Source organism: Salmo salar, chromosome 20 (assembly GCF_965601325.2).
Source record: "Salmo salar chromosome 20, fSalSal1, whole genome shotgun sequence".
NCBI classification, from domain to species: Eukaryota; Metazoa; Chordata; class Actinopteri; order Salmoniformes; family Salmonidae; genus Salmo; species Salmo salar.
The window spans coordinates 36,778,745-36,803,905 of NC_138310.1; the positions used below are offsets into that span (position 1 = coordinate 36,778,745).

The 25,161-nt window shown below is 42.7% G+C and overlaps 2 protein-coding genes across 3 annotated transcripts in view; one reads left to right on the forward strand and one right to left on the reverse strand.

Moving 5' to 3' along the window:
* The window catches only part of LOC106580533 (tenascin), a 72,950-nt gene extending 52,882 nt beyond the window's left edge, over positions 1–20,068 (forward strand). Inside the window, exons 11-23 of one of the 2 annotated variants that reach the window (XM_014161717.3) lie at positions 1,121–1,396; positions 8,428–8,700; positions 10,189–10,311; positions 12,839–12,982; positions 13,499–13,618; positions 15,262–15,405; positions 15,848–15,978; positions 16,264–16,396; positions 16,795–16,946; positions 17,055–17,151; positions 17,341–17,502; positions 17,789–17,952; positions 18,126–20,068. In XM_014161717.3, the coding sequence (XP_014017192.3) occupies positions 1,121–1,396; positions 8,428–8,700; positions 10,189–10,311; positions 12,839–12,982; positions 13,499–13,618; positions 15,262–15,405; positions 15,848–15,978; positions 16,264–16,396; positions 16,795–16,946; positions 17,055–17,151; positions 17,341–17,502; positions 17,789–17,952; positions 18,126–18,236 (2,030 nt within the window). In that variant the 3' untranslated portion in view covers positions 18,237–20,068. Of the gene's footprint in view, positions 1–1,120; positions 1,397–8,424; positions 8,701–10,188; positions 10,312–12,838; positions 12,983–13,498; positions 13,619–15,261; positions 15,406–15,847; positions 15,979–16,263; positions 16,397–16,794; positions 16,947–17,054; positions 17,152–17,340; positions 17,503–17,788; positions 17,953–18,125 lie in introns of both variants that reach the window. The other variant, XM_014161716.3, reaches the window with a different exon arrangement.
* Positions 13,630–15,063, reverse strand: LOC145862466 (uncharacterized; the record flags this gene model as incomplete). Its single annotated transcript, XM_082966835.1, has 1 exon — positions 13,630–15,063. A coding segment is annotated over one exon (1,209 nt), but the record flags the coding sequence as incomplete, so codon positions are not given.
* Positions 20,069–25,161: the final 5,093 nt, after the last annotated feature.

A 25,161-nucleotide genomic window follows, 5' to 3' on the forward strand; every position in this document is an offset into this window, starting at 1 on the left:
AGTATATTCAAGGTTTAAAATCAAATCAAATCAAATGTATTTATATAGCCCTTCTTACATCAGCTGATATATCAAAGTGCCAGACCTCTTCTGGCTGTGCCGGGTGGAGATTATAACAGAGTGAACAGGTCAGGGTTCCATAGCCGCAGGCAGAACAGTTGAAACTGGAGCAGCAGCACGGCCAGGTGGACTGGCGACAAAAAGGAGTCATCATGCCAGGTAGTCCTGAGGCATGGTCCTAGGGCTAAGGTCCTCCGAGAGAGAGAAAGAAAGAAAGAGAGAATTAGAGAGAGCATACTTAAATTCACACAGGACACCGGATAAGACAGGAGAAATACTTCAGATATAACAGACTGACCCTAGCCCCCTGACACATAAACTACTGCAACATAAATACTGGAGGCTTCTAAAGTTTTTAATTTCCAATTTAAAATGTCAGACTTGATTTGCCCAAGCTAAAAATATATCAACAAAAATGTCCATTAATTTAAATCCACACATTACCTGTTGTGCTCGATTATTTTTGTGCTGTGAGAAACTGGTCAAATTAAGATCCTACATCTGTATGTGGGAATAAATGATTGAAATAGAAATGAGATTGGGTTATCAGGTTCAACTATCTTTTCCAGCAAAGATCATGTTGTCTTTTTTGGTTTTATGGAGTCTTGAATTAACAATGTCTTTGTGGATTGAAGACAACTTTCTTGGGGTCTACAAAAAACGAATCTCTTCTTTGAGGTCAATACTTGTTTATTGTGTGCCATGTCATTTGAGTGAAATGTTGTCAGTGAAATATCTGTAGGCTATGTCTTCAATAACCAGCCTTTTTCACAATCCAAGCCCTCAGCTTTCTTATGTGTACTGTATTTTCCTTGTCCCAATTCTCCACCCTTCTCCAAAGGTGTAGATTTGTACACTCCCCGTCGTGGATTTTATAAGCATAGGATTGGTGTAAGCATTGGCTAGAGGGAGTTTTCACCATTTTCAAATGGTGGAAGTGCACACTTCATGAAAAAGGGTGGAGAATCGGGTCACAGCCTATCTATATCTATGTTTGACATTGAGTGGTTAGCCTAACGTTGTCTTGATGTTGTTTGTTGTCATGTTTATCGTCATCCAGAGGAGGAGAAGCCTGTGCTGGGCAAACTGACAGTGTCAGATGTGTCGTGGGACAGCTTCCTGGTGTCCTGGGTCACTGAGGAGGGAGACTTTGATGGCTTTGTGGTTGAGGTGACAGACGCAGAGGCAGGGGTAGATTGGCAGAACCACACCCTGCAAGATGCGGCCCAGAGCCTGGGCATCGTAGGCCTCTCTCCCGCCACCTGGTACAATGTCAGCCTGTATGGGCTGTACAAGGGGGCCCTGTTAGGGCCTGTCTATGCAGACACCATCACAGGTATCACCACTCACTTAGTAAATCCTATTTCTGTCTGACTAAACATTTGAATTAACATCACAATCTTTCTCTCCCTCGTCTTGGAAGAGGCTTGATTCAATCCATGGGTATCATCTTGTCTCTTTATACTGTAGTGTACACCCTATTATCCATTTGTATACCAATAGAACTTTACTTATCTGTTTTCACACCAACATCACTTTACCTCTGATCTCTTCTTACAATAAGTTAACTGTCTAATGGTGATAAGTTACCAGTCCAGCCACTGCGGAAGTTCTTTGCTCATTAGTCATTTCCACTATACAAAACCCTCAGCCTGTTTTAACCTCTTGCCATTCAAATGCCTCAACCATCATCATCTAGCAACACCACATCACCCATTCTGTGGGTTTCCCTCACTTTGATGCAGTGACTGTAAAATATATTTTCGAAACCAACCGTCCACAGTATAGAACCACCCCACCCAGACAAAACCCATTCAGTTGACATGAGGCCTGACCTGGCCTGCAGGGGATCCACCCAGACAAAACCCATTCAGTTGACATGAGGCCTGACCTGGCCTGCAGGGGATCCACCCAGACAAAACCCATTCAGTTGACATGAGGCCTGGCCTGCAGTGGATCCACCCAGACAAAACCCATTCAGTTGACATGAGGCCTGACCTGGCCTGCAGTGGATCCACCCAGACAAAACCCATTCAGTTGACATGAGGCCTGACCTGGCCTGCAGGGGATCCACCTTTGAGCCACCCTAAGCAGACTACAGTACAGTATGTGCCTGTCAGGACGTACCATGAGAGAACATTTCTGGAGAATTTCTGACCTGTCAGCCGACCCACGTGTTGTGATCTGTACCCTGGGGACTGACTGACTGACTGACTGACTGACTGACTGACTGACTGACTGACTGACTGACTGACTGACTGACTGACAGTATAAACCCAACAGGTGCATTGATTCATTCGCCCATCCAACCAATAGTAGTCATTATCAACGATTCACATTCTGTGAATTACAACGTTGAACGGAGCGTGAACAAGACTACTCATGTCAAGACTACTTACTTTGTTTGCTGTTAAAACCATTGAGGACTTTGGCATGTGCTATGAGAATGTACAAAAGGATTAAGCAGTGACAAGTAATAATAAGTATCGATATGAAGTGTTGTCAATGTTTCAGTAAAACATTTTCATTTCAGATTCGAGGTGGATGTCAGTTAGGATTTAGGTGACCTGGCCAAGCTATCTGTTTTTGACAGCATAGAGTACCTAGACGAACCTGGCCTCTGCATACTTCTGCTGTCATTCAGACCAGCCAGCCCCCTGGTACCTCCCATTCTCCCCTAAACACACATACAGAGGCTAGGCTGCACACACATCACACACATAGCTTTATTCTTTTGAGGTCTTCTGTCACCTGCTGAAAACCTGCCTCAAATTACTTCTCCCTCATCTACTAATTTGGTAACTTTCCCAGTGAATAAAAGGGATTTATTTGAAGCAATCTCTTCAAAGCTCATTTAAAAGAGTTCTTCACGTTTTTCATGTTATCCTCATGGTATAAACAATATATGTATTGTATCATTGTATCACTCAAAGCACACTATAGTTCAGCTGTTCCAACATAATGACGATTCGGCAAATGGATGGAGAGAGTCAATGGTTTCTTCAAGTCCCTGAGAATATTTTTTTTCTAATCTGTGAGGGCTTTGTTCACCTCTCTCCCTAGACTCTCATTCTGCTCCGCTCCGCTCCCAGACCTCTCTGCTACCACACCCGCTCTTCTCCTCTCCCAGACCACTCTGCTCCTCTCCCAGACCACTCTACTCCTCTCCCAGACCACTCTGCTCCTCTCCCACACCCTCTCTGCTCCTCAATCTCAGGCTCACATTGACGCTGTGTCCTGGAGCCTGGTGTTGGGATGCCAGGGACTGCTGGAGCCTGGTGTTGGGGTGCCAGGGAATGCTGGGGCTGCTGCACATGTTTGCACTTCTGGGTTGCATCCCAAATGGCACCCTATTCCCATATATAGTGCACTACTTTTTTACCAGGGCCTCTATCACACTCTCTCCCTCCCTGCTTCCTTGACTGACTGGCTGCCCAGCTAAAGAAGCCCTGCTCCACTCCTAACGAAGAGTGACAGCTACCCGGGATTTTTGTGCTCTGGTTTTCATTTTCCACCACTTCTTCTCACAACAACTGCCTTGTGCAGTTCCCTCATTTCACGTCAGCCCAATCCTCTGGGTTCACACTGGCTCAGGCACTTAATGTTTGGTGTTGTGTTCTAATGACTTATGTCCCTGTATCTAGTCAGGCAGCACTGAGGCGGCACAGTCAGTCCACGGTATGTCTGACTGTCCATCTCTTGAACAGAGCTACACCAGAAATACTTTAGAACCACCCTGGCCCATCTTCCATCCATCTGTAGCTCTGAATCTCCAGGAAGCAGCTTTAGTTGTAATAAACTGCTGTCTGTATGGTGCAGATGGCCAGTCTGCTAGCACATCCTCTCTCTCTGGCTACTACAGCTGTAGACTCTAACAGCTGTAGACTTTAGCAGCTGTAGACTCTAGCAGCTGTAGACTTTAGCAGCTGTAGACTTTAGCAGCTGTAGACTTTAGCAGCTGTAGACTCTAGCAGCTGTAGACTTTAGCAGCTGTAGACTTTAGCAGCTGTCTCTAGCAGCTGTAGACTTTAGCAGCTGTAGACTTTAGCAGCTGTAGACTTTAGCAGCTGTAGACTTTAGCAGCTGTAGACTCTAGCAGCTGTAGACTCTAGCAGCTGTCTCTAGCAGCTGTAGACTAGCAGCTGTAGACTTTAGCAGCTGTAGACTCTAGCAGCTGTAGACTTTAGCAGCTGTAGACTCTAGCAGCTGTAGACTTTAGCAGCTGTCTCTAGCAGCTGTAGACTTTAGCAGCTGTAGACTTTAGCAGCTGTAGACTCTAGCAGCTGTAGACTCTAGCAGCTGTAGACTTTAGCAGCTGTCTCTAGCAGCTGTAGACTTTAGCAGCTGTAGACTTTAGCAGCTGTAGACTAGCAGATGTAGACTCTAGCAGCTGTAGACTCTAGCAGCTGTAGACTTTAGTAGATGAAGACTCTAACAGATGTAGACTCTAGCAGCTGTAGACTTTAGAAGCTGTAGACTAGCAGCTGTAGACTTTAGAAGCTGTAGACTCTAGCAGCTGTAGACTCTAGCAGCTGTAGACTCTAGCAGCTGTAGACTTTAGTAGATGAAGACTCTAACAGATGTAGACTCTAGCAGCTGTAGACTTTAGAAGCTGTAGACTAGCAGCTGTAGACTCTAGCAGCTGTAGACTCTAGCAGCTGTAGACTCTAGCAGCTGTAGACTCTAGCAGCTGTAGACTTTAGCAGCTGTAGACTCTAGCAGCTGTAGACTCTAGCAGCTGTAGACTTTAGCAGCTGTAGACTTTAGCAGCTGTAGACTCTAGCAGCTGTAGACTCTAGCAGCTGTAGACTTTAGCAGCTGTAGATTCTAGCAGCTGTAGACTTTAGCAGCTGTAGACTCTAGCAGCTGTAGACTTTAGCAGTTGTAGACTCTAGCAGATGTAGACTTTAGCAGATGTAGACTCTAACAGATGTAGACTCTAACAGATGTAGACTAACCAATGTAGACTCTAACAGCTGTAGACTAGTAGCTGTAGACTCTAGCAGCTGTAGACTCTAGCAGCTGTAGACTCTAACAGCTGTAGACTTTAGCAGCTGTCTCTAGCAGCTGTAGACTTTAGCAGCTGTAGACTCTAGCAGCTGTAGACTTTAGCAGCTGTAGACTCTAGCAGCTGTAGACTTTAGCAGCTGTAGACTAGCAGATGTAGACTCTAGCAGCTGTAGACTCTAGCAGCTGTAGACTTTAGTAGATGAAGACTCTAACAGATGTAGACTCTAGCAGCTGTAGACTTTAGAAGCTGTAGACTAGCAGCTGTAGACTTTAGAAGCTGTAGACTCTAGCAGCTGTAGACTCTAGCAGCTGTAGACTCTAGCAGCTGTAGACTTTAGTAGATGAAGACTCTAACAGATGTAGACTCTAGCAGCTGTAGACTTTAGAAGCTGTAGACTAGCAGCTGTAGACTCTAGCAGCTGTAGACTCTAGCAGCTGTAGACTCTAGCAGCTGTAGACTCTAGCAGCTGTAGACTTTAGCAGCTGTAGACTCTAGCAGCTGTAGACTCTAGCAGCTGTAGACTTTAGCAGCTGTAGACTCTAGCAGCTGTAGACTCTAGCAGCTGTAGACTTTAGCAGCTGTAGATTCTAGCAGCTGTAGACTTTAGCAGCTGTAGACTCTAGCAGCTGTAGACTTTAGCAGTTGTAGACTCTAGCAGATGTAGACTTTAGCAGATGTAGACTCTAACAGATGTAGACTCTAACAGATGTAGACTAACCAATGTAGACTCTAACAGCTGTAGACTAGTAGCTGTAGACTCTAGCAGCTGTAGACTCTAGCAGCTGTAGACTCTAACAGCTGTAGACTTTAGCAGCTGTCTCTAGCAGCTGTAGACTTTAGCAGCTGTCTCTAGCAGCTGTAGACTTTAGCAGCTGTAGACTCTAGCAGCTGTAGACTTTAGCAGCTGTAGACTCTAGCAGCTGTAGACTTTAGCAGCTGTAGACTCTAGCAGCTGTAGACTCTAGCAGCTGTAGACTTTAGCACCTGTCTCTAGCAGCTGTAGACTTTAGCAGCTGTAGACTCTAGCAGCTGTAGACTCTAGCAGCTGTAGACTTTAGCAGCTGTAGACTAGCAGATGTAGACTCTAGCAGCTGTAGACTCTAGCAGCTGTAGACTTTAGTAGATGAAGACTCTAACAGATGTAGACTCTAGCAGCTGTAGACTTTAGAAGCTGTAGACTAGCAGCTGTAGACTTTAGAAGCTGTAGACTCTAGCAGCTGTAGACTCTAGCAGCTGTAGACTCTAGCAGCTGTAGACTTTAGTAGATGAAGACTCTAACAGATGTAGACTCTAGCAGCTGTAGACTTTAGAAGCTGTAGACTAGCAGCTGTAGACTCTAGCAGCTGTAGACTCTAGCAGCTGTAGACTCTAGCAGCTGTAGACTCTAGCAGCTGTAGACTTTAGCAGCTGTAGACTCTAGCAGCTGTAGACTCTAGCAGCTGTAGACTTTAGCAGCTGTAGACTTTAGCAGCTGTAGACTCTAGCAGCTGTAGACTCTAGCAGCTGTAGACTTTAGCAGCTGTAGATTCTAGCAGCTGTAGACTTTAGCAGCTGTAGACTCTAGCAGCTGTAGACTTTAGCAGTTGTAGACTCTAGCAGATGTAGACTTTAGCAGATGTAGACTCTAACAGATGTAGACTCTAACAGATGTAGACTAACCAATGTAGACTCTAACAGCTGTAGACTAGTAGCTGTAGACTCTAGCAGCTGTAGACTCTAGCAGCTGTAGACTCTAACAGCTGTAGACTTTAGCAGCTGTCTCTAGCAGCTGTAGACTTTAGCAGCTGTCTCTAGCAGCTGTAGACTTTAGCAGCTGTAGACTCTAGCAGCTGTAGACTTTAGCAGCTGTAGACTCTAGCAGCTGTAGACTTTAGCAGCTGTAGACTCTAGCAGCTGTAGACTCTAGCAGCTGTAGACTTTAGCACCTGTCTCTAGCAGCTGTAGACTTTAGCAGCTGTAGACTCTAGCAGCTGTAGACTTTAGCAGCTGTAGACTCTAGCAGATGTAGACTCTAGCAGCTGTAGACTTTAGCAGCTGTAGACTTTAGCAGCTGTAGACAAGCAGATGTAGACTCTAGCAGCTGTAGACTCTGGCAGATGTAGACTCTAACAGATGTAGACTAACAGCTGTTTACTCTAACAGCTGTAGACTCTAGCAGATGTAGACTAACAGATGTAGACTAACAGCTGTATACTCTAACAGATGTAGACTCTAACAGATGTAGACTAACCAATGTAGACTCTAACAGCTGTAGACTAATAGCTGTAGACTCTAGCAGCTGTAGACTTTAGTAGATGTAGACTCTAACAGATGTAGACTCTAGCAGATGTAGACTCTAACAGATGTAGACTAACAGCTGTATACTCTAACAGATGTAGACTCTAACAGATGTAGACTCTAGCAGCTGTAGACTTTAGTAGATGTAGACTCTAACAGATGTAGACTCTAACAGATGTAGACTAACAGCTGTATACTCTAACAGCTGTGGACTCTAGCAGCTGTAGACTCCTGTTGGCTCCACTCCTCTCCTTTTCATCAGGCATTATTAGCTACTGGTAACGACTAGTTTACACTTGTTTTTTGCAACTCTTTGTAAGCACAGACCCATCTGCAATGACGTAGTCACCTGGACTCTTAAAACTCTAGTCAAACCCTGACTGACTGTCTCTTATGTTCCTTTTCTTCTGATAGATGACCTTCGTTTCAGTGTATTATGGAGTTGATGTGCAAATCCCATGCACGTTATTTTGCAGTCACAGCATCAATAAACTGAGGGTTGAATTTGATCACACTAGCTGGTGAATAACAACATACCTACCTGCACCAATAAAATACATATCTTTCCCTTCATGCTCACCACAGTGGCTGTGATAGGTACAAAAGTGGTATAAACATTTATAACTTACATAATGAATACTGGTGAAACACGCGGTCAACATCTTCAGGTAAATAACAACTTTTCATTCTTTGCATCTTGCAAACCTACTCTTCTCGTTTGACTCATATGGATCCCTGGATTGATATGGATCCATAACTAATATTTGATATTTTATTAGGATCCAAATGACCTACTGCTAAAGTAGCAGCTACTCTTCCTGGGGTGCACACAAAACATAAAACATGACATAATAAAGAACACCAATAGACAAGTACATCACAAGGACAGAACTACATCTATTTCAAATAAGTATACCCACTTTCATACATTTCTGCTTTCATGATCATGTGACTGTCTATAGTAAATACAATATGGAATAACTGTAAATGATCTTCTGTAATCTGCATAAGCACTTCCTAAAGTACTCTTGAGGCCTAAAGAGGATGGAAACGACATGTCTTCCCTTCTCACTCAGAAGCTGAACCCATCGTGGAGCATCTCTTGGTCTCCGACATCACCCCAGACAGCTGTAAAGTGGCCTGGTTGGCTGAAGAGGACCTCTTTGATAGTTTTGTCATTGTGATCAATGATACTAGCGACGACCTCGCTTCTCCGCAAGAGGTGGTCGTGCCCGGCGAGGAGAGAACAACCGTGCTTACTGAGCTAATTGACGACACAGAGTACGAAATTGAGCTGTATGGGGTAATTTCTGGACGGCGCTCAGACTCTATCTCCAGGGTGGCAAAAACAGGTACATGGTATGACATCACACCAGCAATGGTGTAGGGCTGCTGGATAGATGATGCTAGGAATGTGTTCAGCATCTTTCAATATTGTAAACTATATTTTCTCTTTCTCCATGTTGTCAGTTTGCAGTCTTACAATAACAGCATGAAAAGATGGTCAAAATGGGTCAATGTTTATACAATCATCTAATTTCCTTATCGTTGCAGTCGTTTTTGTTTACTAACCTGTTAACATTGTGTCATAATATTTGTTCAAGGCAGCAATCTGGTAGAATTATAATTATCTTTGCAAATGGAAGTTATTAAGCCTTTTTAATGGAGTCTTTGGGTTGTCATGAATGTTTTATTTAAACCAGCTTGGGCTGCCTTGTGTGCCTTGTTCCAAAACTGTGTGTGATGGGCCTCGGTGTTTTTTCTCATCATGTCTGTTCAGTGTTCACTCTCCTGTCATTGTCTCGTCTGTCAGCTCTCCTGAGTGGTTCCAGTGGAATCATCCAGCAACCCTCTCCTCTAAAGCCAGCTCCAGTATATGTGAACCAACACACTCTGTCTGTCTGTCTGTCTGTCTGTCTGTCTGTCTGTCTGTCTGTCTGTCTGTCAGTGTAAACACTACATTCAGCCTCTGATGGCCTCCCATTCATGGGGATCCAGAGAACTGCTCAGGAGATTTATTCAACTCTTCACTTGCTCAGTTTTTTTGTCTCTATCTGTCAAGTTGTCTCCAATGTTGTCTTTGACTGTCCAGCCCCAATGGGGTTTGTCTAATTGTCTTTAGACCGTAAAGGGAAATTGTCTGTCTGTGTGTTGAGTGTCTGAATGGGTGTCTCTCTCTCTCTCTATGGCCGTCCCCTGCCTTCTCTGGGGGTATGGCTTCACTCTCGGGTCTGACGGCCCTGATGCGTTTCACTTTTGTGTGTCTGTAATGGGGGCAAGTTAATCTCCCTGTGTCGTGTCTGTCAAGGAAGATGCTGTGGCCCAGCGCTGACGACAGGCTCTGGGAGCCTTGGCTTCTTTGTCTGTGTCTGTTTCTCTTTCTCTACTTTAATTGGTGGTTGTCAATGGTGTATCTGACACACTAAAATAACACAATAATGTGTATTTTCTGGGTAATTAAGGCATTAAAAAAAAATTCTATGGACGATTTTAGGAATGGGATCTTTAGGAATCTTTAGTTGTGCTTTAGGGGTGTTTTCCTTTTTTTGTCATTTATTTGGAACCAGTAATCTTTTATTTAGCGATGTAATGGGGCACTATGTGATGTCCTATGATCTGGAGCCATTTCCTTAAAGCATCTCAGAGTAGAAGTGCTGATTTAGGATCTGTCCATATGATCTAATTGATTATTATCTAAAAGGCAAAAATAATCTCCTACTCTGAGACACTTTGTGGTTTTCATTGCTCTTCACTTACAAACCTGCCCCCTAAATTGCTAACTATCTACCTGTGTTCTGTTTGTTTGTTGTCCTCTGTATCCGTATGTTCTCCTATGCCAGGGCTAGGCACACCCAAGGGCATCCATTTCTCTGATGTCACTGATACCTCTGCTATTGTACACTGGACAATCCCCAGAGCTCGAGTGGACAGCTACCATGTCACCTATGTTCCTGCTCAGGGAGGTGAGTACCTACAGACATACATACCTATACTGTACAGGCATATACTGTATATCTATGCTATATCTATAATATATATCTATATCTATGGTGCTCCCGAATGGCACTGGGGTCTAAGGCACTACATCGCAGTGCTAGAGGCGTCATTACAGACACCCTGGTTCGAATCCATGCTGTATCACAACCAGCCGTGATTGGGTGTCCCATAGGGTGGCGTACAATTGGCCCAACGTCGTCCATATTTGGCCGGTGTAGGCCATCATTGTAAATAAGAATTAGTTCTTAACTGACTTGCCTAGTTAAATAAAGGTTAAATAAAATAAATAAATATATACCTATACTATAGATACAGCTACACTACATGGCCAAAAGTATGTGGACACCTGCTCGTCGAACATCTCATTCCAAAATCATAAGCATTAATATGGAGTTGGTCCCCCCGTTACTGCTATAACAGCCTCCACTCTTCTGGGAAGTCTTTCCACCAGATGTTGGAACATTGCAGCGGGGACTTTAGTGAGGTCGGGCACTGATGTTGGGCGATTAGATCTGGCTCACAGTCAGCGTTGCAATTCATCCCAAAGGTGTTCGATGGTGTTGAGGTCAGGGCTCTGTGCAGGCCAGTCAAGTTCTACCATACCGGGCATTGTCATGCTGAAACAGGAAAGGGCCCTCCCCAAACTGTTGCCACAAAGTTGGAAGCACAGAATGTACTTGTATGCTGTAGCATTAAGATTTCCCTTCACTGGAACTAAGGGGCCTAGCCCGAATATTGAAAAACAGCCCCAGACCATTATTCCTCCTCCACTGAACTTTACAGTTGGCACTATGCATTTGTGCAGGTAGTGTTCTCCTGGCATCTGCCAAACCCAGATTTGTCAGTCAGACTGCCAAATGGTGATGCTTGATTCATCACTCCAGAGAACGTGTTTCCACTGCTCCAGAGTTCAATGGCGGTGAGCTTTACACCACTCCAGCCAACGCTTGGCATTGCGCATGGTGATCTTAGTCTAATGTGCTGCTCCTCTGTCATGGAAACCCATCTCATGAAGCTCCCAATGAACAGTTATGGTGTTGACATTGCTTCCAGAGGCAGTTTGGAACTCAGTAGTGAATGTTGCAACCGATGACAGACGATTTTTAAGCACAACGCGCTTCCGCACTCAGCGGGCCAGTTCTGTGAGTTCGTGTGGCCTACCACTTCGTGGCTGAGCCCTTGTTGCTCCTAGACGTTTCCACTTCACAATAACAGCACTTACAGTTGACCGGGATGCTCTAGAAGGGAAGAAATTTGACGAACTGACTTGTTGGAAAAGTGACATCCTATGACTGTGCCACGTTGAAAGTCACTGAGCTCTTCAGTTAAGCCATTCTCCTGCCAATGTTTGTCTATGAAGATTGCATGGCGGTGTGCTCGATGTTATACACCTGTCAGCAACCGGTGTGGCTGAAATAGCCGAATCCACTAATTTGGCCATGTAGTTTATATCTATGCTGTATATAGCAATACTGTACATACAGATATAACTATACTATACACTGAGTGTACAAAACATTAGGAACACCTTCCTAATACTGAGTTGCACCCCCTTTTGCCCTTAGAACAGCTTCAATTTGTTTGTGCATGGACTCCACATGGTGTCGAAAGCATTTCATTGGGGTGCTGGCCCATGTCGACTCCAATGCTTCCCACAGTTGTGTCAAGTTGGCTGAATGTCCTTTGGGTGGTGGACCATTCTTGATAAATACGGGAAACTGTTGAGCATGAATAACCCAGTAGTTCTCAACACAAACTGGTGTGCCTGGCACCTACTACCATACCCTGTACAAAGGCACTTAAATATTTTGTCTTGCCCATTCACCATCTGAATGGCACACATAAAGAATCCATGTCTCAATTGTCTCAAGGCTGGAAAATCCTTCTTTAACCTCTCTCCTCCCCTTCATCTACACTGATTGAAGTGGATTTAACAAGTGACATCAATAAGGGATCATAGCTTTCACCTGGATTTACCTGGTCAGTCTGTCATGGAAAGAGCAGGTGTTCTTAATGTTTTGTATACTCAGCATATATACTATACTATACATACATTGGCTGCAAACCAGAGGAAACCCATTTACATGTGTGGTGTGGTCACATGGAATTTATTTGATCAATTAAAATAAATAAGGTATGATTTTGCAGTCTCGGTAGAGAGAACAGATTATCCTGTGGAATTCTATGCTAGTCTTCTTCTGCCCTCTAGTGTCTGTTGTGTCTCTGTGAGGGGGCGTGGCAGTTTGAAGTGCAGGGAGACGTTACACAACACAACTTTGATGTGAACTGCTTCACTACTGCTTCACTATTTTACTGATTTGCTGCTTGATGATAAAACATATTATTTGTGATATGAATTGAATAAATAATAGCCAATACAGAATCGGACGTCTGACCCAAACAGGTCCTATAATTCATTATTGATTCTATTTAATTCCATGTAATTTGAGGGTCTGACTGACCTTGTCCCTTTCTTCACATGTGTGTGTGCAGGTGCTCCTCAGACTGTGACAGTGGGTGGCACTGAGTCTCAGAAGGTGCTGTCCAACCTGACCCCTGGAGTGACCTACCAGGTGACTGTCATCTCTGTGAAGGGACAGAAGGAGAGTGAGCCAGGCTCCAGCAGTGTCACCACAGGTGAGTGTCTCACCTGTTCAAAACACAAGGGCTTGCATCCCAAATGGCACCCTATTCCCTATTTAGTGCACTACTTTTGACCATAGCCCTATAGGACCCTGTCAAAAGTAATGCACCACAAAGGGAATAGGGTGCCATTTGGGACATAACATTTGGAGTATGGCAACAAGAGCCAACATACACATACACATACAACATCAAAACAATAATAGCTTTGTCTTTGTATGCCCTGCGGAAAGGATTTGATACGTTCAAAACAATTAAACAAAGCATCAAACGTTGATGGTGAGAACCAAGTTGGTGAACGGTCTATAAAGGCTGAGCATGAAGCCCATTGTGAAAGCTGTTAGTGTGTACAGATGGAGCATGGCTGGGGGTGGATAGGTCTCCTGTTTCCTTACAACAGAAGACAATGGCTCTGTCCCTGGGGAGGTGTTTGATGTGGCTCTGCTCAGGGTAACCACATTGTGTGCGTGTGTGCGTATGTGTGTGTTCTGTGTGTGTTCTATGTGACAGCTCTGGACAAGCCCCGTGGCCTGACTGTAGTCAACATCAATGACACAGATGCTCTGCTCCACTGGCAGCCTTCCATCGCCACTGTAGACGGATATGTCATCACCTACAGCGCAGACACTGGTAGGGTATCTCGCGCACACACACACACACACACACACACACACACACACACACACACACACACACACACACACACACCATCTGGATGTACTATACTCTATATTACCAGGGCTTATAGGAGAAAATGTGTTGCATTTACGTTCATTGTTTTCATTTAATATCCTTACAGACAGATGTTGATCTGGTCGTTACTGTCTATATCTGTCCCTGTATTTGTCCCTGTCCTGGTCTCTGTCTCAGTCCCTGTCCCTGTCCTGGTCTCTGTCACTGTCTCTGTCCCTGTTGCTGTCTCTGTTTTTGTCTCTGTCCCTGTCCCTATCTTTGTCTTTATTTCTATATCTTTCTTTGTCTCTGTCTCTGTCTCTGTTTCTATTTCTATTTCTATATCTGTCTCTGTCCCTGTCCCTGTCCCTGTTTCTGTTTCTATTTCTATATCTGTCTCTGTCCCTGTCCCTGTCCCTGTTTCTATTTCTATATCTGTCTCTGTCCCTGTCCCTGTTTCTATTTCTATTTCTATATCTGTCTCTGTATCTGTCTCTGTCCCTGTCCCTGTTTCTATTTCTATTTCTGTATCTGTCTCTGTCTCTGTCCCTGTCCCTGTTTCTATTTCTATTTCTATATCTGTCCCTGTCCCTGTCCCTGTTTCTATTTCTATATCTGTCTCTGTCTCTGTCTCTGTCTCTGTCCCTGTCCCTGTTTCTATTTCTATTTCTATATCTGTCTCTGTCCCTGTCCCTGTCCCTGTCCCTGTTTCTATTTCTATTTCTATATCTGTCTCTGTCCCTGTTTCTATTTCTATTTCTATATCTGTCTCTGTCTCTGACCCTGTCCCTGTTTCTATTTCTATTTCTATATCTGTCTCTGTCCCTGTCTCTGTCCCTGTTTCTATTTCTATATCTGTCTCTGTCTCTGTCCCTGTCTCTGTCTTTATTTATGTATCTGTCTCTGTCTCTGTCTCTGTCCCTGTTTCTATTTCTATTTCTATATCTGTCTCTGTCCCTGTCCCTGTTTCTATTTCTATCTCTATATCTGTCTCTGTCTCTGTCCCTGTCTCTGTCTTTATTTATGTATCTGTCTCTGTCTCTGTCTCTGTCCCTGTCCCTGTCCCTGTTTCTATTTCTATTTCTATATCTGTCTCTGTCCCTGTCCCTGTTTCTATTTCTATTTCTATATCTGTCTCTGTCCCTGTCCCTGTTTCTATTTCTATATCTGTCTCTGTCCCTGTTTCTATTTCTATTTCTATTTCTATATCTGTCTCTGTCCCTGTCCCTGTTTCTATTTCTATTTCTATATCTGTCTCTGTCTCTGTCCCTGTCCCTGTTTCTATTTCTATTTCTATATCTGTCTCTGTCCCTGTCCCTGTTTCTATTTCTATATCTGTCTCTGTCTCTGTCCCTGTCCCTGTTTCTATTTCTATATCTGTCTCTGTCCCTGTCCCTGTCCCTGTTTCTATTTCTATTTCTGTCTCTGTCTCTGTCTCTGTCTCTGTCTCTGTCTCTGTCCCTGTTTCTATTTCTATTTCTATATCTGTCCCTGTCTCTGTCCCTGTCCCTGTCTCTGTCTCTGTCTCTGTCTCTGTCTCTGTCTCTGTCCCGTTCTCTGTTTCTGTCTCCTCACTGTTTCTGTGTGTTCTGTGTGTGCAGTTGTCCCAGTGATGGAGAGAGTGTCTGGAAACATTGTGGAGTTTGAGATGACCTCCTTGACCCCTGCCACCCACTACACTGTCAAGGTCTACGCCATGAGAGCGGCTGCTAAGAGCGCCGCCACCACCACTGAGTTCACCACTGGTGGGTATATGGCCTAGGGGGAGGCTGGACCTTCCCTCCCACACACACATTCAAACAGCAGATTTGATTAGTGCCTACAATTTTATTGTGACACTGCTATGAAACTGTATGCTCATTCAAAAGATTGATATCAATTGTGGATCAACAACAGAACAGATAAAATTCAAACCGAACAGGCAGACATTCACACAAAGCACCAATCTATTTCTCCCTACTGCAGTTGCAGTATTTACTAGTCCACTAACCCTACAGGTTACATAACTGTTTTTTTAATGTTTAAAATGTAACTTTTTTACCCCGTACCCTTTCAAACAGACAACCTGAACCTGGAAACAGAATATTTAAAGAAGGTGAAGTACTCTGTCTGAACGGGGGTTTTAGACCACTGTGTTAGACCACTGTGTTAGACCACTGTGTTAGACCACTGTGTTCTCTCCCCTAGATGTGGATGCCCCTCAGGACCTGGCAGCCAGTAACATCCAGACAGAGAACGCCATGTTGACCTGGAAGGCCCCACGCGCTGACATCACCGGCTACATCCTCAGCTTTGAGTCAGCTGACGGCACAATCCGGGTCAGTGGTTGTCTGCATGGTGGAACCATAGATTTAAAATGATTAGAAGAACATTCCTTCCTTTGTCAGATAGAGTATTGTTTTGTCCAAGAGGACATGACGATGCATCTTTGGGGAGTATAAGAAAAAGCATTGATAATACACCTTTGGGATCTAGAAAGCATGATATACTTCTAAATCCAATGAGTCCCAAATGGCATCCTTTTCCCCCAGGTAGTGCACCATAATGTATTAATAATGACGTATCTCTGACATTCTGACTGCTGGGTTGTGTTGTTCCTCCAGGAGGTTGTTCTGAGCCCCACAGCCACTTCCTACAACATGGCACAGCTGAGTGCCTCCACTGAGTACTCCGTCAGACTGCTGGCCATCGCAGGGCCCAAGAGGAGCAGAGTCATCACCACCGTCTTCACCACCAGTGAGTGTTACAACAGGGATGTTGGTAGTCTGCCGACTCCAGACCGAACATACCCACTGGCAATAAGGGTTAGGAATCCGGCCTCGGACTCTACTCTCTGTTTCCCTCTGGATTTGCCCCCTTCTCTACCTTCCGATTTGGCACCGCCCATAAACCATAAAATACAAAAATATATATTTTTAGAAAAAAACCATGTTACCATAGCGACCCTCTGCTCTGTTCACCACCCACTGTGGCAATCTCTGTCCCTTCTTTATTCATCTTCAGCTTAGAGTTTGCTGGGCAGCTGGAGCTGCTTAGTAACTCATCTTCCGGTGTGTGTGTGTGTGTGTGTGTGTGTGTGTGTGTGTGTGTGTGTGTGTGTGTGTGTGTGTGTGTGTGTGTGTGTGTGTGTGTAGTTGGCGTGCTGTACAAACACCCCAGAGACTGCTCCCAGGCCTTGCTGAATGGAGACACAGCCTCTGGTGTCTACACCATCTACCTGGGTGGAGATGAGAGTCAGCCCATCCAGGTCTACTGTGACATGGCCACAGATGGAGGTGGATGGATTGTAAGTCACTTGCTACTAGTATACTGTACAACCCAACTCCAAACCTCATTGTAATGGATCCCAGGGTTATATAATGAGCGATCTGGTGTTGTTTGTCCCATCATACAGGTGTTTCTCAGACGCCAGAGTGGTAAACTGGAGTTCTTCCGCAACTGGAGGAATTACACTGCTGGCTTCGGTGACATGAACGACGAATTCTGGCTCGGTATGCTCATAATATGGAAAATATTATAGATCAACACATTCATTGATTTATTTGAATCCATTTAAGACATATGAATATGAGTACTGTATTTGAATAAACTTTCCTCTTTTCCACTATCATTTGTTACATATCATGACTAAAAAGTCCTCAGAAATGATTGTAAATCCCAACTGTCATATTTTCCCACAGGCCTGTCGAACCTCCATAAGATCACTGTAGTGGGACAGTACGAGCTTCGTGTGGACCTCAGAGACAAGGGGGATGTAGCCCACGCCCAGTATGACAAGTTCTCTATCTCTGATCCACGCAGTCGCTACAAGGTCCACGTTGGAGGGTACAGTGGTACCGCAGGTAAGACTTGCTTCTCTACAACCATTAGATAGCTAGTACAAAGTCCAATATGTGTCAGAAATGGCACCCTATTCCCTATATGGAGCACTACAGGGGTCATAGGGCACTGGTCAAAAGGGTGCCATTTGGGGACACACAAAAAGTTAGAATAGATCTAAGTAATAAAGTACTATATATTGTTATTAGGTGTGTGAGGGTGAAGCAAGCATGTATTCAACCTAAGCCTCCTTTCTGAAGTCTGTTAAGTTTGGTTCCTGCTTAAAGCTCTCTCTGCTGCCCCCTGTAGGTGATTCTATGACCTACCACCATGGTCGCCCGTTCTCAACCTACGACCATGACAATGACATCGCAGTCACCAACTGTGCCCTGTCCTACAAGGGTGCCTTCTGGTATAAGAACTGCCATCGTGTCAACCTTATGGGACGATATGGCGATGACAGTCACAGCAAGGTGAGAGCACATATACTTGAAGATTCAATACTAGCAGGAATTTCTGTATTCAAAAATACTGCTGTAGTACAGTATTCAAACTTGTTGACTTTGTAAAGATAAGGGAGGAAATTCAAGGCATTTGTGTTAATAATATAAACCCCTCGCTACTAATATTACTGTGTGTTCTTCAGGGAGTGAACTGGTTCCATTGGAAAGGCCATGAGCACTCCATTGAGTTTGCTGAGATGAAGATCAGGCCATCCAACTTCAGGAACTCTGAGGGAAGGAGAAAACGATCGTAAACCAACCGACCGATCCGCGCTACGACCCATCTCCTCGTGACCCCTGAACCTGTCCACCATCCTCTGCCACTGCTGATTCCAGGGCTGCATCCCAAATGGCATTCAATTCCCTATAAAGTTCCCTGCTTTTGACCAGGGCCAGTAGAGCTCTGGTCAAAGTAGTGCACTAAATAGGGAATAGGGTGCCATTTGGGACACATCCCACAATTCCCTGCAGCTACCAAAGCCACTGCTAAGAGCCCAGCCACCTCGAACTACACCCCTCCTCTTGCTCAATCACAGAAATAAGCACAGATACAGTAAAAATGTACTACAAATCCCACTATCCAACCCCTGATACAAAATGGTGCTGTGCAGTATAAATACTGTCAATGCGAAATTGATGTGGAAAAATATGGATTTACACATCACAAACTAAACCCACAGATTATACTTGCACCAAAGAGAGTATAATCTACAAATCCCAAGTATAAAGCATTTGTTTCTTTCTTGTCACTATCATGTTACAGTAACATGACTCAGTGGAGGGGTGCATTTGAGTCTGGTCTGAGGTATTAACATGAAGAATACTGATGTTTTCTGCCTCTACAGTGTATCCATCTCCTCCAACCACAGTAGGCCATTCGAGTGTTTGCCAGGGTTGGGGTCAGTTCGAATTGAAGGCAGTCAATGTAGGAAGTGATTTGAATGTAAAATAAAAAAATATAACAACTTTTTAAATATATTGACATTTTTGGGAAAAAAATAAATGTTTATTGAGTAGTTGTTGAAAATAATCCTCTTTTTAAATTGTTGAATTGGAATTTCAGTTTACTTCCTGAATTGACTGCCTTCAATTGGAATTGACTCCAACCCTAGTGTTTGCAGAGAGGGCATGGTATACCTTTAAACTGGATTATAGAAATAACACACCACCCACCAAGAGCACGTACCTTCAGTTCAATCATCTGGATGGAAGTGGTTACCGATCAGAAAGGATTCTCCACAGAAACCGCACAACTCATTCAAATGTAAAATGTCTTTGTAAAGTGGAGAGAGCTCACAGAGAAAGGCTGTCTCATTCATTAGTCTATGTGTGACTCATTCTTTTTCACTTTATCATTCCCTCTCTCTCAAAATCCCTTCTTCACGTCAACCTGCAAACTGTCATCTGAAACGATATGGGCAGAATAAATGGCATTCTGAATAAAGCTAATCTGCTTCATCCCACACACAGGATGAATGACATGAGGTTTTTCCATTGATTGTGTGGGCCATACAGGCACTGTGCAATTGTCTCTTACACATGCAATTGAGCTAGTACTACTTTTTCCACCAGCTATCATGCATTAGCTAAAGGATACAGAGAAATGTGTTTGATTTGTTTTCTATTTCCTAAAAAATCCAAGGCAGGACCTACAGTTCAATAAACAATGAAATGGTGGGTGATTGTTACATTTTTGTTAAATGGGAAATACTTATATGGATGCAACAGGAGTCAGAGGAATATTGTGATGAAATATAGAAGATATGGATGCTTAAAATAGGCTAATGGCCAATTCCAATTGACATTGTAAGGTCTTAGTGTTTACTTTGCTGAGAAACATCTATTTGGTCAGACTAAAATTAACTAGAGAGAAGTCCTTCTTGTTCTGTTCTGTTCTCCCCCTCCCCTCCCCCTGCTATGCCAGGAGACGAAACCACTGATACCCCCCTCCCCATGAAATACCTGTGTAAATTAAAGTTCTTTTAGATTTTTTTTGTTTTTTGATTTTTGATTGTTTATAACTGGGTGAACAACGGGTGTTTCTCTGTAGCCCGTATTACAATAAAAAAAGTTTGTTTAAAAATGACGAGTCTAATATCTTTCTAAAGAAAAATTTTTCATAATGCAATAAGTCACTGTGAATTTGTTTTTACACTGCATATTGGTTTAATATTGGGAGTTGGCTTGTCCATAGCTCTCCGGCGCATAAATGTGAAGGAACCATACAGACAGTCTCTATATAGCCGATCTTAGACAGGAGCTATTTATTGCACAGAGAAGATGTACACATCACAGTACCGAATGAGATTTTATGTTTTCATTGTGCACACATGTAGGTTTATGGTTTTACTTGTAAGCCTACTCTATTTGTGTTGCTGTAAGTCTTGCAGACAAGAAACTCAGTCAAATAACATTATAGGATAATAACATAATAGAACAGCTCACTTTTCCGTATGCCACAATAGTCATTGTCACTGGATTTAAACCACATGAGTTGCTGGGTATTTGAGGTGGCTTCCAGAAAGGCCATCTCACCTGCTGATGTCTCATCCAGTCTTCCTTATGCGCTAAAAGTAATAACTACAACTAGGACATTGTTGTAAAGAATGTGCATCAATGCAATGTTTTTTAAAGTCATACGCAATATCCTGAACTTGACTGGTGTTTGTTGGTAAAATGAGGTGAAAGGTTTATTATCGACCTTACTAGGTTTAAAATGTTGTTGATGTAAAATGAGATAGAATCATGCCGAACATCAGCAAAGACCTGTAGTTCCACTTTATGAACAGCTGGTGGCATAGTTTACCCACTTTCCTATAATGAGGTGGAAGTGAACAGATCAGCATCAAAAATCAATTAAATTGTATTGGTCACATACACATATTTAGCAGGTGTTATTGCTGGTGTAGCGAAATGCTTGCATCACTGTGCAATTGAGTGGTGTATTATGGAAAGAATATCATTAAAAGTCATATTCTTTTATCATATTAATTAGAGTGCAAACATATCATAAAACAAAATGAATCTGTCCAATTACTACTTCAGAAAATGCATTCTACAATCGGGATAATATATTTTCCTCATCTGCACTGAATAGTGTTATTCTACAAGTATGCCATACTCCAAATTCATCTGGCTCTATCTTTAATGCAATTTAATTTAACTGAGAAATGTACTTGTTTGATGTTTACGAGCATTTTCGCTACACTCGCAATAACATCTGCTAAATATGTGTATGTGACCAATAAAATCTGATTCAATTTGATTTGTTATCCATGTCATCATTATTAAATGTTTGTTGTTGGTGGTGACTGTTAAGTAACATAATTGCTTTGAGAAAACAATGAAGTAACAGGAAGAACAATGAAGATGCTGTGTAATTACAGGGAGGTTGGATGGTGAAATGATGATAGAATGATATAATCTCTCTGTAGAAGTAGAGAGATGTGTCAGTGTGTGGGATCAGAAATAGGCTGATGATTCATGAACACTAGAGTCTGCAGCCTGGCTCTCTCAGCCAGCTTGCAGCAGATGGCTGACTAACAGTAAAACTGTAAGACCAGTCACACTATAGAACAATAAGACAGAGAGAAATAACAAGTTTCAGCCGTTCTTTGATATGTTACTCTTCCTTTCCCCCTGTCATAATAATTTTTATTTATGCTTAGGCTGGTGCACTCAAGACTGTAAAACAACCGTGTTCCTCCCTATCATCCAATGTCTTCATGCAATCTCTGTTTGACATGACAATGTTCCTAGAAATATAGCTGGTTCATATAACGCATGTGTGTAAAATTAAATATATGGTCCCATATAGCTCAGTTGGTAGAGAATGGTGTTTGCAACACCAGAATAATGGGTTAAATTCCTAGGACTACCCATACGTAAAATGTATGCATTCATGACTGTACATTTCTTTGGATAAAAGCATCTGCTAAATGGCATATTATTATATACAGAACCAGTCAAAAGTTTTGACACACCTACTCATTCCAGGGATTTTCTTTATTTTTACTATTTTCTACATTGTAGAATAACAGTAAAGACATCAAAACTATGAAATAACACATATGGAATCATGTAGTAACCAAGAAAGTGTTAAAAAAAATCTAAATATATTTTATATTTGAGATTCTTCAAAGTCCCCACTCTTTGCCTTGATGCCAGCTTTGCACACCCAACTCCATCACACCTCCTCCTCCATGCTTCATGGTGGGAACCACAGATGCGGCGATCATCCGTTCACCTACTCTGTGTCTCACAAAGACACGGCAGTTGGAAACAAAAATCTCAAAGGACTCATCAGACCAAAGGACAGATTTCACTGGTCTAATGTCCATTGCTCGTGTTTCTTGGCCCAAGCAAGTCGCTTCTTATTATTGGTGTCCTTTAGTAGTGGTTTCATTGCAGCAATTCGACCATGAAGGCCTGATTCACACAGTCTCCTCTGAACAGTTGATGTTGAGATGTGTCTGTTACTTGAACTCTGTGAAGCATTTATTTGGGCTGCAATCTGAGGCGCAGTTAACTCTAATGAACTTATCCTCTGCAGCAGAGGTAACTCTGGCTCTTCCTTTCCTGTGACAGTCCTCATCAGAGCCAGTTTCATCATATCACTTTATGGTTTTTGCGACTGCACTTGAATAAACTTTCAAAGTTCTTGAAATTTTCCAGATTGACTGACCTTTATGTCTTGAAGTAATGATGGACTGTCATTTCTCTTTGCTTATTTGAGCTGTTCTTGCCATAATATGGACTTGGTATTTTACCAAATTGGGCTATCTTCTGTATGCCACCCCTCCTTTTTCACAACTTATTGGCTCAAATGCATTAAGAAGGGAAGAAATTCCACAAATGAACTTTTAACAAGGCATACCTGTTAATTGAAATTCATTCCAGGTGACTACCTCATGAAGCTGGTTGAGAGAATGCCAAGAGTGTGCAAAACTGTCATAAGGGCAAAGGGTGGCTACTTATTTTGATTTGTTTAACACTTTTTTGGTTACTACATGATTCAATATGTGTTATTACATAGTTGTGATGTCTTCACCATTATTCTACAATGTAGAAATAAGTAAAAATAAAGAAAAACCCTGGAATGAGTAAGTGTGTCCAAACTTTTGACTGATACTGTGCAATTTACATCTTGTGCCTTATTCTCCTTATTGTACCTGCTGAATAAATACATGGGAAAAAATTACTCCATTTATTTTCTATTGCATGATTACAAAGTAGCCAACAGCACAGCTGATCGGTGGCTATAATGTAGCTTCAAGCTTACAGAGTGGGTGGAGACTGAGTTGAGCGATATCAACCGACGTAATTACAGTTGGTTCCAAAGGCAACCCATCAAACATGAATTTCATCAAGACTGTTTCACCCCCGCTCCGCCGTGCAACCGCTTTCACACCCTGAGTGGCGAGTGCGTTGGTTGGAGACTGAAGAGCCGCACAGCATTCGGAAACAGTGCATAGCGCACCGAATTCGGATCCCAGTGTATCCTACGTAGCTAACGCAGTTAAAATATATCACTGTGTAGAATATAATCAATACATTTCTGGGGGAACAGTTCTCTTTATAAACGAATTGGACTGTTGTTATAACGATGTAAGTACCATTTATACCGATCAAGTATGTGTTAAATATGTGTTCAAGGTTGGAGGTTTGTTCAAGGATGGAGTTATAGCCTAAAGTTTCTCTTAATATTTTTCTAATAACAAGAGATCATTGATTGAAGAAGTGAAGATTAGGCTACATACCAACAATGTATTGAATAGTATATCTGACAGGGGTAATGGCTGGCTCTTATTCCAAAATCAAGACTAATTTGTTAGTATTTGTCATAGCCTACCCTACTTTTCTTATGTAATCCTGTTTTCATTTGTAATATTTTAATAGATATTTACAGAAATTACAGACAGGGTCAATGTTTCTATTGGGTGCATGGAAAATGTGGACGCAACAGCTGGCCTACTGAATATTTGTTTATGCCTGCCTCTAACGATGCCTGCATGAAAGCAAAGCCTAATGTATGTCACAGTATAGTAACAGTCCTGGCTCTGTGTGTGTGTATGTGTGTGTGTGTGTGTGTGTGTTTGCTCATTGTTGCATGCATGTGGTTCTCCCTAGCTTCTGGATAAAGACTATAACTACTGCCAAGCTGGCTTGGGTATTGCACTGACTGGCGGCCAGTGCATTTCCACCCATCCTCAAGATGCATATGAATAGCTTATTAAATCAATGGAGTAAGTACTGTAACAACTGTTTCTTACCCCTCTTAATATTGCATTGAACATGCAATGAAAATATACCCCAAAAGCATTATATGACATCTCTATCATATCATTACGTTTTTGATGTTCCCATGACAACTATGTGTCATATAGAAATATTTCACAGAAGTAGTGCATTGAATTTTTATCCTAAGCTCTATTTTTATTCTTAGTCATATGCCTTTGATTCCGAGTGACTCCATCCATTACACTGAATTGTTTTATATGTTTCATTTTTCTAATATTTTTTGCTGCTTGCCCGTGATTGTGATTATAGCGTGTGTGCATGGAGCACTGTGCAATGAGTTGGATGTTGTTGATGATCAGCAGCTTTTGTAGATGTAATAACATTCTGTGTCATATAGATGTGTGTGTGTGTGTTTCTGTTTCCAAACCTGCACCATTCAGATGTGTCCCAAATGGCACCCTATTCTGCTATTCCCATTTACAGTTTGGCAGGTTGCCTGTTAAGAGTGTTGGGCCAGTAACCAAAAGTTCACTCATTCGAATCCCTGAGCCGACAAGGTGAACAATCTATCTGTGCCCTTGAGCAAGGCACTTAACTCTAAATGCTCCTGTAAGTAGCTCTGGATATGAGCATACACAGGTGAAATAAAAATAAAAAAACATGTAAAAAGTACTTTCAACCAGAACCATAGTCAAAAGTACTGCACTCTAGGGAATAGGGTGCCATTTGGGGCACAGACTGAGTCTCTGATACAGTGTGACTAAGTGTGTATAACTGTCTTGTCCTAATATAGAAACTCCTCAGTATTGTGCGCTCCTATCCTAACCGTGTTCAGAGGTGTTGAGTCAGAGAAGTCTCCTACTATCTATCTATCTATCTATCTATCTATCTATCTATCTATCTATCTATCTATCTATCTATCTATCTATCTATCTATCT